General features: G+C 42.2%; 1 protein-coding gene across 1 annotated transcript; it reads left to right on the top strand.

Moving 5' to 3' along the window:
• The first annotated feature begins 966 nt into the window (after positions 1–966).
• LOC142883740 (mechanosensitive cation channel TMEM63B-like) lies at positions 967–9268 on the top strand. The gene is made up of 23 exons (XM_076018889.1): positions 967–1004; positions 1187–1390; positions 1472–1551; positions 2415–2517; positions 3301–3338; positions 3431–3573; positions 3682–3733; positions 3809–3917; positions 4006–4076; positions 4332–4412; positions 4500–4623; positions 4888–5021; positions 5134–5271; positions 5359–5512; positions 5884–5990; positions 6103–6189; positions 6297–6362; positions 6676–6838; positions 7209–7314; positions 7690–7857; positions 8012–8127; positions 8219–8290; positions 8474–9268. The coding sequence occupies exons 2-23, from the start codon at positions 1214–1216 to the stop codon at positions 8591–8593; spliced, it is 2409 nt and encodes an 802-aa protein (XP_075875004.1). The 5' UTR covers positions 967–1004; positions 1187–1213; the 3' UTR covers positions 8594–9268.
• Positions 9269–9534: the final 266 nt, after the last annotated feature.

Genomic DNA, 9534 nt, shown 5'->3' with positions numbered 1-9534 from the left:
TTGGAAACAACTTTGAGAAAGCTTAATTCTTACCTCATTGTAACGGAGAGCAGAGAAAGACACAAGCAAGAGCTATCTTCCTCCTTATGAAAAGCAACTTTATACAATATTCAGCTAATAACAGGAGTTCAGTATAAATAAGACTGCCATCTGAGTTCGAAGGTCGTAGTAGTATTATGGAGTTAAAATGCTCTTGTTTGCCTTGGATTCCAAGTTGTTGGCCCTATTCAATCAGCTATATGGCTAATGCTGTAGTAAAAATAAGTAGAATATTTATATATATATTTTTTTTTTAAAGAATCAGCCATAATATACTTAAAACACACAAAATATAAAACTTGACCACACAACAATGTTGCAGTCAGTTGCATAGCAAAGTGACACTCAGTAAAAGTTCTAAGTTGCGTCCTACCTGTTTGAAATGAAAAGTGGTGCTTGACAACAGCGAAGCTGGATAGTCCATTGTGTCTGGGTCTCCACTCCAAAGAAGGTTAAAATTGGACACTGCCATTGTCTTTAGCATCTAATAGGAACGGGAAAAAAAATAAAGAAAGCACTATATCTCAAGACATTACAAATGAAACAAACAAAAAGTAACAATAACTGTCAACACTGCTGAAAACAGCAGCAAAACAGGCTTGGCAGGCAGAGAAAGCAGCTAATGAACCTTTGCCCTCCAACATTGCAGAATCAATGGTCCCAAGAGAAGACAAAATAAAAGGATCTTTTTAAAGGTAAACAATTCCACCTGATGATCAAAGTCACCCCACTCAAATTCCTATTCTGTCGTGAAAATTGGCCAATATGTCTTATTATCAGTGCATAGAGGTGTCTCACAGAGATCACAGCTGGAAAAAGAGAAAACACCCAATGTCAATGTCAGCAGCACGTTTCTCAACACAACACTGATTTGCTGGAATGTACCACAATAACAAAACCCAGAAATCTCTTTTTCCGGTAGCTTCCTTTCATTTGTGAAATGCAATTTTCTTGTTGCCTAAAAGGTATGTGTTCCCTTATTGTTGGTGATTTAAATTTTGATTGACTTTAGTGAGCATTCAGTCGTGTTTCAAGACAAATGTATAAATTCTAGATGCGTGGTTCAGACCCACTCAAAAGATTTCAGGCTCCACAGACTTATCTAAGATTTCCTTATAAGACACATGAGCACTGTGCGCTCCCCCAGGTCGTACACCTCCTGCTGAGCGGCGTGATGAGCACCTCCGAGGAGCCAGAGTGCTCCTCCTCACCAGAGGGCTGCTTGACCCCAGCAGCCTCCGTCCTGTCCAAGGACTACTGTTACTCGGCCCAGATCCGCAGCTCGGTGCTGCAGGGCCTGCCCTTCGGCGGGGTGCCCACCGTCCTCGTCCTCAACTTCATGTGCTTCCTGGTGAGTTTGGCCGCTTGCTCGGCCTGCCGCAGTCCGTCACGGCGCAGCGGGGATTTTGAAGCATGTTTTTCGCACTTGCAGGCGCTGCTTTTTTTGTTCTCCTACCTCAGAAAAGTAGCCTGGGACTATGGACGCTTGGCCCTGGTCAATGATACTGAGAGGTAAGAAAAACATAGTGAGTGTCTTTTGTCATGAAAGTGGGATACGTGCAGGTGGTTGAGATCCAGGCAGCGGTCTGACACTTCTTACCTTCCCATTTGATACATTCTTCTTCTTCTTCTTCCTCTTTGTGCGACATTGTTCTTCTTCTGCAGATGATTCATCCCACAGATTAATAATCTCTCATTAGTCCAGATTTCAACTTTATTGTTGTGGTAACACAAATGTTTTCACTCTTGACCTTTCCTGCCACCAGGTGTCAACCTTGGTAAAAGAACTGATACATTTGATGAACCTTCTGACTGTTGATCTGTTTATAAAGAATCAGATTAATGGATGAAACTCTTCTTCTTCTTCTTCTTCTTCTTCTTCTTCTTCTTCTTCTTCGCATCATCATGTTCCCCAAGACCCAAACTAGGGCCTATGAAAGAAAATGAAGTAAATTGAAAAGACAACAAGTTAGAATGGGATTGTATAGTCACTGCAAGACACAAGACACAACAACATTTAGTTTCAACAAAGTAAGTGCTCAGCATGAGAACAATGTATTCCATTATTAAAATGATCATCTTTAGGTAAATTAGAGAGGAACTTAAAAAATGTATAAGATAAATAATAGCTCCATTTTATCCAACACAAATACATATTAATCTGTACATATCTTCATATATATATATATATATATATATATATATATATATATATATATATATATATATATATATATATATATATATATATATATATATATATATATATATGGATATGAACTGCAGCATGTCACTCTGAAGAGACTCCAGTTCAACAGTGACGCACGTGAAGCTCACCACTGTTTGCGCACACTCACACTGTGTCTCGCGCGCAGCGTCGCCTCCGGCGTCACATCAGAGACACGGGATCACTTGGACGGCCCCTCCTTTGTTCCCGTCTCGGTTCAAAGCGCCGACAACATAAACCAGAGGGACGGAGTGAGTAGAAGTCTTTGCACTGTTTCAGCTGTCGCCTGCTCCAGACGCCGTCGTCGGCCCGCCTGCCGCCTCGGTGCGTTTGAGAGGGGCCACTGCTCCTGACAAACAAGTCGCGCACACACTTTCACTTCTGTGTGTGTCGACCCAATGGCATAAAAGATAACTTAAATTGTGATAAATTGAAGTATTTCTAGAGTAGCCATAAACTGAAGATTATTGATATGATAAACCAGCTTACTGAGGCTTGCTGAGCAGCAGTGTGGGAAATACTCGTCAATATCCCCCATCCTCCTCCATTGCTACTCAGTACCAATCTCAATTTCCTTAACATGCAAGAGATCTATAATAACCTTACATAAATTCATGCCATGCCAGTCAGTGGTCTGTGGCCTACCAAACAACACAGTCACACGCACACAAGTAACATTTTTGATAACTTCACATCCTTTAGTATTTATCAGGGGTGTGACCATGCACTCAGCTCATGAGATGAGACGATACAAGATTTTGAGTTCACGAGAACGAGACGAGATTTTATCATTACTTTAACAAAAAAAAACACTAAAATGACAACATATTAGACTGGACAAAGAGCTTTTATTGAGCAAAGTAACAAACAGTGACAAAACAGTGACATAGGAGGTTGTATTCACAGCAAAAGAGGCAACGTTGTACATTACAACACTGGCATGAGAAGAACTGGCACCAATCTGTTCGTTTCGTCTCACTGTATTTCGCACTGTTCTGTGTGCACTTTGTGTTCTCCACCCTCTTCTGTTGTAGGATTTGTGCTCCTGGCTCAGTGTGATCTTTCGTATCAAGTGAGTCCACCGTCCAAAAACGTCAGGAAAAAAAAGTCTCCTCTATTCTCTAAACACTGGGAAGTAGCTGAGTTTCAATGTGTGTCTTAAAGGGAGGAGGAGATCAGGGATAAGTGCGGTGAGGATGCCGTGCACTATTTGTCCTTCCAGCGGCACATCATCAGCCTGCTGGTCATGGTGGGGACGGTCTCAGTTGGTGTCATCTTGCCCGTTAACTTTTCCGGCACCCTGCTCGGTCAGTCACTTTTAACTTGGGTGTGATGCCACTTAACTTTTTTTTTTGTCATCGAAATATTTTCCGACAAGTTTGTCCTTTTAAGTATTTGATCGTGTCCCTCTACAGAAAACAATGCCTACAGTTTTGGTCGAACGACTATTGCAAACTTGGATAAAGAGTAAGTTGTTGTTCTGTTATGAAGCTTCTATAATTCAAACAGTCGCTAAAAAGATCCTTTTTTTCCCCCTCCCAGTGATAAACTGATGTGGCTGCACACCGTGGTGGCATTTCTCTACCTGTTGCTGACCGTGCACACCATGAGGCAGCACACCTCTAGGATGCACTACAAGAAGGATGACCTGGTATGGGGGGCGGGGCTTTTTAAAGGCACACGCACTGTGCGCTGAATTTGTGTCTCGGGCCACTGACCGACTGTCATTTAATCTGCAGGTGAAGTGCACGCTGTTTGTCAATGGAATGTCCAAAAATGCAAAGGAGTCTGAAATAAAACAACACTTTGAGTAAGTTGTATTTTGTTTGTTTTGTATGTCAGTGTTAAAATTGTATCCTTCTTCTCCACATTGTTATTATATTATTATTATGTTTACCTGCCAGATTCCCTTGTATGTCGGAAATATGATATTCCATTCCAATGAGAAAGCTCGCTATTATATATGACCAATATATGGCCTGTGGCATATCTGCATTGTCGATTTTTCTTCTCTTTTTTTAACATGCAATGTTTGACCTATTCATTTATTCATTTATATTTATAGGCAAGCATATGAAAACTGTGTTGTGCTGGAGTCCCGTGTTTGCTACAACGTGGCCAGACTGATGTACCTCAACTCTGAAAGGTGCCAATTGTGGTGGTTGGGTGTGTGTGCGTTTTGGATTGTCGTGTTTCTCGGCTCTCGACCCAGCTGCTCTGTTGCCTGCTGCAGGATGAAGACGGAGCAGAGCAAGAAATACTTTTTACACCGGCAGGCCAGGGAGCATCTAACCTCCATGATCTACCCTAAACCCTGTGGATTTCATTGCTGTAAGCAGGTCAGACTGAGGGATGGGGTCTTTATCCGAAGAGCGCTTGCACCTTCAAACACATTTTAAAGCTGATTATTATTTAAGGGGAGGTTTGGATAATGTAAAGTGCTTGACGTTGCATGTAAAAAGTAATGAGTAATTCTCATTCATCTCCACACAATCTTGGATCCTAATGGAGTCTCATTGTTCCTGTTTTCCAGAGCAAAAGTCAACTTCATTTAGTAGCTGTACTAAATGAGCAGGACAATTACTCTTAATGTCCATAATTTTGCGCTATTTTGTGCGCAGGAAGAGGCAGTGAGCTACTACACCAAGCAGGAGGCCAAACTAAGAGACGAGTACAGGAAGGAGAGAGAGAGGGTGAAGAAGAAGCCGCTTGGAATGGCCTTCGTCACCTTCCAGAATGAGTCAATGACCGCCATGTGAGTACAATCAGAGTGTGTGCCCGTCCTGTTTTTATATCTATTGAAGCTCTCGGCTCAGTCTTAATATCTGATTGTGGGATGTTTGTTTTGTTTTGTGTTTTCATTTCAGAATCTTAAAAGACTTTAATGCCTGTAAATGTCAGGGCTGCCGCTGTCGTCGGGAGCCAAAGTGTTCAACATTCAGCTCAAAGCTCCGCACTCATAAGTGGACGGTGAGCTACGCCCCAGATCCACAAAATCTCTACTGGTAAGATCTCAGACGTTTTTTTCTTTTCTTTTTTACTTCCTTGTGAAATGCCGTACCAGCACCTCCCACCTTCACCTTGCTGCACAGGGAACACCTGTCATTGAGGGGATTCTACTGGTGGATCAGATGCTTTTCCATCAACACTGTCCTCCTCATCCTGCTCTTCTTCCTCACCACCCCTGCCATCATTATTTCCACCATGGACAAATTCAATGTCACCAAACCGGTGGAAAACCTAAATGTGAGTGGTGCGCTGTTGGCAGAGGTCAGAGGTCTTTCTTTCATATGATCCTATCTCATCTTTATCCTCTTACGATGCTGGATTTACTCAAGTGATTTAAAGGAGCGACATTCATTTTACCTATAGAAGCCATAATTGTGTGCTGTTAAAGTTCCAAGTGGGCGGACAACTGTTTACATAAATATTTGGCTGGCTCAGCCATGTAACAGTGCGTCATGTGATGTCACTTTGTGCTCCAGTTATCACACCACCACCACCAGTTCTGTATATAGTACAGGTTCCTTAGCCACAACATAACACGCTAGGTTTTGTACATTGGACTGTGGCCCAACAAGCTAGCTCTGAAATGTAGCATTCTGTGTTTCTTTCAGAATCCCATCATCACCCAGTTCTTCCCCACTCTTCTTCTGTGGTCCTTCTCATCTTTGCTCCCAACCATTGTCTACTACTCTGCCTTCTTTGAAGCCCACTGGACCCGGTATTGGAGACACTTACAGCAGTCCAACAATCTGCATAGTCAGAGATATACGATTTGTTTAATGTTAGCTTGAGGCTGATAGCTTGCCTTTGTACTCCCCCCACCCCGACAGTTCAGGGGAAAACAGGACCACAATGCATAAATGCTACACATTCCTCGTACTGATGGTCTTGGTGCTGCCTTCACTCGGACTGACGAGGTGGGTTTATTGTGTCTCGCCCGGCGTACGCTGTCATTGCAAAAGTTGATTTATGAGCCTTGTTTCTTTCTAAAGTACCATCGTCTCAGTTTCATTTATCTCGACAGCCTGGATGTTTTCTTCCGCTGGCTGTTCGACAAAAGTTTCCTTGCAGATGCCAAAGTTCGATTTGAGTGAGTAGCACAGTTCTTTGAGTGTTTTTGTGCAATGCTGATGCAGTGCTCCAGATAATTCTTGATAAAATGTATTGCAGTTAAACTCAATTCTCAGTTTTGACATTATATTAACCTGAACAACCAGTTGTTACTACTTAAATATTGCTCATTTCATTTATAGGGTGTTTTTTATGTGTAAAATGAACAAATATTGTCTTCTTACCAATAATTCCGAGTTTCTGCTTACTATGAGCTAAATTCATGTTGATGCATTGGTAAGAAAAACGCTGCATTCACTCTAAATGTATCCCGACCGTTTTTTCTCGGGCAGGTGCGTTGTCCTTCCAGACAATGGTGCCTTCTTTGTGAACTACGTCATTGCAGCTGCCTTCATTGGCAACGCCATGGACCTGCTGCGGATCCCTGGGTTACTCATGTACATGATCCGCCTCTGCCTGGCTCGCTCCGCTGCAGAGAGGAGGAATGTCAAGCAGGTTTGTGTGCTTTAGTGTATCTTCTCACAAGGGTCTATTTTTATTGGATGGTTGCTATTTAACATTGGCATGCTGTTGCTTGTTTAATGTTACAGTATGCGTTGTCCCCTGCCAGATGAAATGCAGCTTACAAAGTTGAAATAACTTAAGTGTTAACATTCACAATGTAGATAGCTTTATACAGTCAATGACCAGCATTGATTTTGTTTCTTATATAAACAATGAAAACAACCTTAAGTGCTGCAAATTGCCTCAAACATGAATCCAATTAATTGTGCTACTTTATGTTCGAATCACACAGTGACGATGTTGAAACATGGTTTTTAGAGGCTGCATTTTACGTACATAAATATTCACTGTGTCTTTCCAGCACCAAGCCAACGAGTTCCACTTTGGGGCGGCCTACGCCTGGATGATGTGCATCTTCACTGTTGTAATGACTTACAGCATCGTTTGCCCAATTATCGCCCCATTCGGTAAGTCCCTCTGGGCTGCTACTCTTACCAGTGAAACCCATGCTGATTACATTAGTGTCATGGAAATGCACTCAGAGTACGGAACGTTCAGCAGCTCTCTTTGTTTCAGAATTGGATTATCTTGCCATTCATCCTTCTTATTCCAATTATCTGAAATCGAGCTGTAGTGGCTGTGAAGCTCAGTGGGCTTTACAGACCTTTTGTTTGCATCGCTGCTTTTCATGTCCTCCTGGAGGTCCTGGAGGTTCAAACAGGCCAGATATTTAAGCCAGATCGCTGGTCACCTGTTCCAACAACGGCTCTCCAGCACCTTCTTGTGCCTCAATCTGACTTAATTATCTCTCACTGTTGGTTTTATCTCCCGACTCCCCGCAGGGCTGATGTACATGCTGCTAAAACACCTCGCGGACAGATACAATATGTACTATGCATATCTGCCAACTAAACTAGACAAGAACATCCACTCTGGGGCCGTCAACCAAGTGGTGGCCGCTCCTATTCTCTGTCTCGTCTGGCTGCTGTTCTTCTCCGTTGTTCGTGCAGGTAATGTTTGGACTCCATGTTGTTCGGGCAACAAACGCAAACGAGTGGAAGCAACTCTTGCGCTGTGTGACGAAATTGTAAGTGTTATTTACAGCACTGGGCAACTATCCTCTTTAGTAAAGCTACATCATTTTTTTCCTTTGCCGCCATACAGGCTTCTCAGCTGCGACCTCCATGTTCACGTTTGTAACACTGATCATCACAATAATTATCAGCCTCTCTCACGGCTGCTTCGGACACTTTAAATACCTCAGCTCTCACAAATACAAGGTAACGCGTATCCCTTGCACGCATATTTTTTGCTTTCCATGGTTGCCGGCATACTGATAATCACATGCTCACTGTATGTTCTCTGCACAAGACTGACGCACAGGAGATGGATGAGTTAGAAAATGGACTGTCAATATGCACTCTTGCCTCTAGTGAAGAAGCTGTATGTATCCCTTTGTTTCTATAAGATCAAAGGAAATGAACAATAGGCTGGAGAATCTGAGATTACATTCCAAGACATAATAGTTGCACTCCAAACTTACATAGATATAAGTACATTGCAACAATAAATTGTTCTGAATCTCTAACGCAGTTTTTTTTTTTTTTCTTATTCTGTTCTCTACAGCAAATGTACACTGCTCAAGTCCTCCAAGACCCTTACTCAGTGGAGGTCACTGGTGAGGAGGATAGCCATAGATCTTTGCTTGATGTGCAGCATGCGGAAATAAATAACGAGGATGGCTGAATGAGTGATGGCCAAGAGAAACAGAGACCTTGTCTGACCGCGAGTCAGTTCAAGCAAACTTGCACTCTCTGCCCTGCATCTCTCAGTTGACTTCCCAGAATTTGGCTCCCATGACTCCCCCACATGATCTATGAGCAAAAGTGCATGCAAGTCAGTCGATGCGGCCACAGAGTCAACCATCGACCTTTGACCTCAAGAGTTTCACTGCTACGTCTCCGACATGGTTCTCTTGTTATACAGTGGCGCCTCATGGCCTTTGCATGATCAATTAATTAATAATCAATTAATGAAATCTGGCTGAAGGATTGGAATGTTGATATGAGGGGTGTAGTGAGGGAATGATTGATTGAGTCAAGTTTGTGTTCTGACTCGAGCAGAAATGTAAACAAAGCAAAACAAACATCAGTGCCCACAAAGAATAGCAACAAAATGCTATCTTATAAGCTAAAACAGATTTTCTCTATTTATTAGTTCAAAACAGAACTATTAAATTGCTGACACCGTATTAAAAACAAAATCCCCTCTATAATGTATGCAAGCTTCTAGAACACTGACTTCACTCTCTGCCTTTGCATACGCTCTAAAATCTCTTGACTTTCCCTTTAAATTCTACTCTAACCCATTTTATATCTACCTCATAAATGTCCGGAAGCTTTTTTTTCCTCTTTGTAACAATGCAACCTATGACAAAACGCTGTTTATTCATTACATGTGTAACACATATTGCAGAATTGACAATAAAGCTACTGTGAACCTTGAGCAAAGTTTTTCTAAATTTAATTTCACTGTCTGCGTCTGTGACCCAAAATTGGTTTTGTGGGAATCACATATCCGGTCGCATTTACAATCATGATGGCCTTTATAGACACAACCACAAGCTTATTATACGCTGTATAATAAGTTTACTCTACAGGCGTTCCCCTGGCTTGACTCTTCACTCA

Source organism: Nelusetta ayraudi, unplaced genomic scaffold (assembly GCF_046127955.1).
Source record: "Nelusetta ayraudi isolate G7.1 ecotype Tasmania unplaced genomic scaffold, CSIRO-AGI_Nayr_v1 ptg000008l, whole genome shotgun sequence".
Lineage (NCBI taxonomy): Eukaryota > Metazoa > Chordata > Actinopteri > Tetraodontiformes > Monacanthidae > Nelusetta > Nelusetta ayraudi.
Note: the sequence above shows the minus strand (reverse complement) of the source record. Positions and strands in the feature narration are given on the sequence as shown.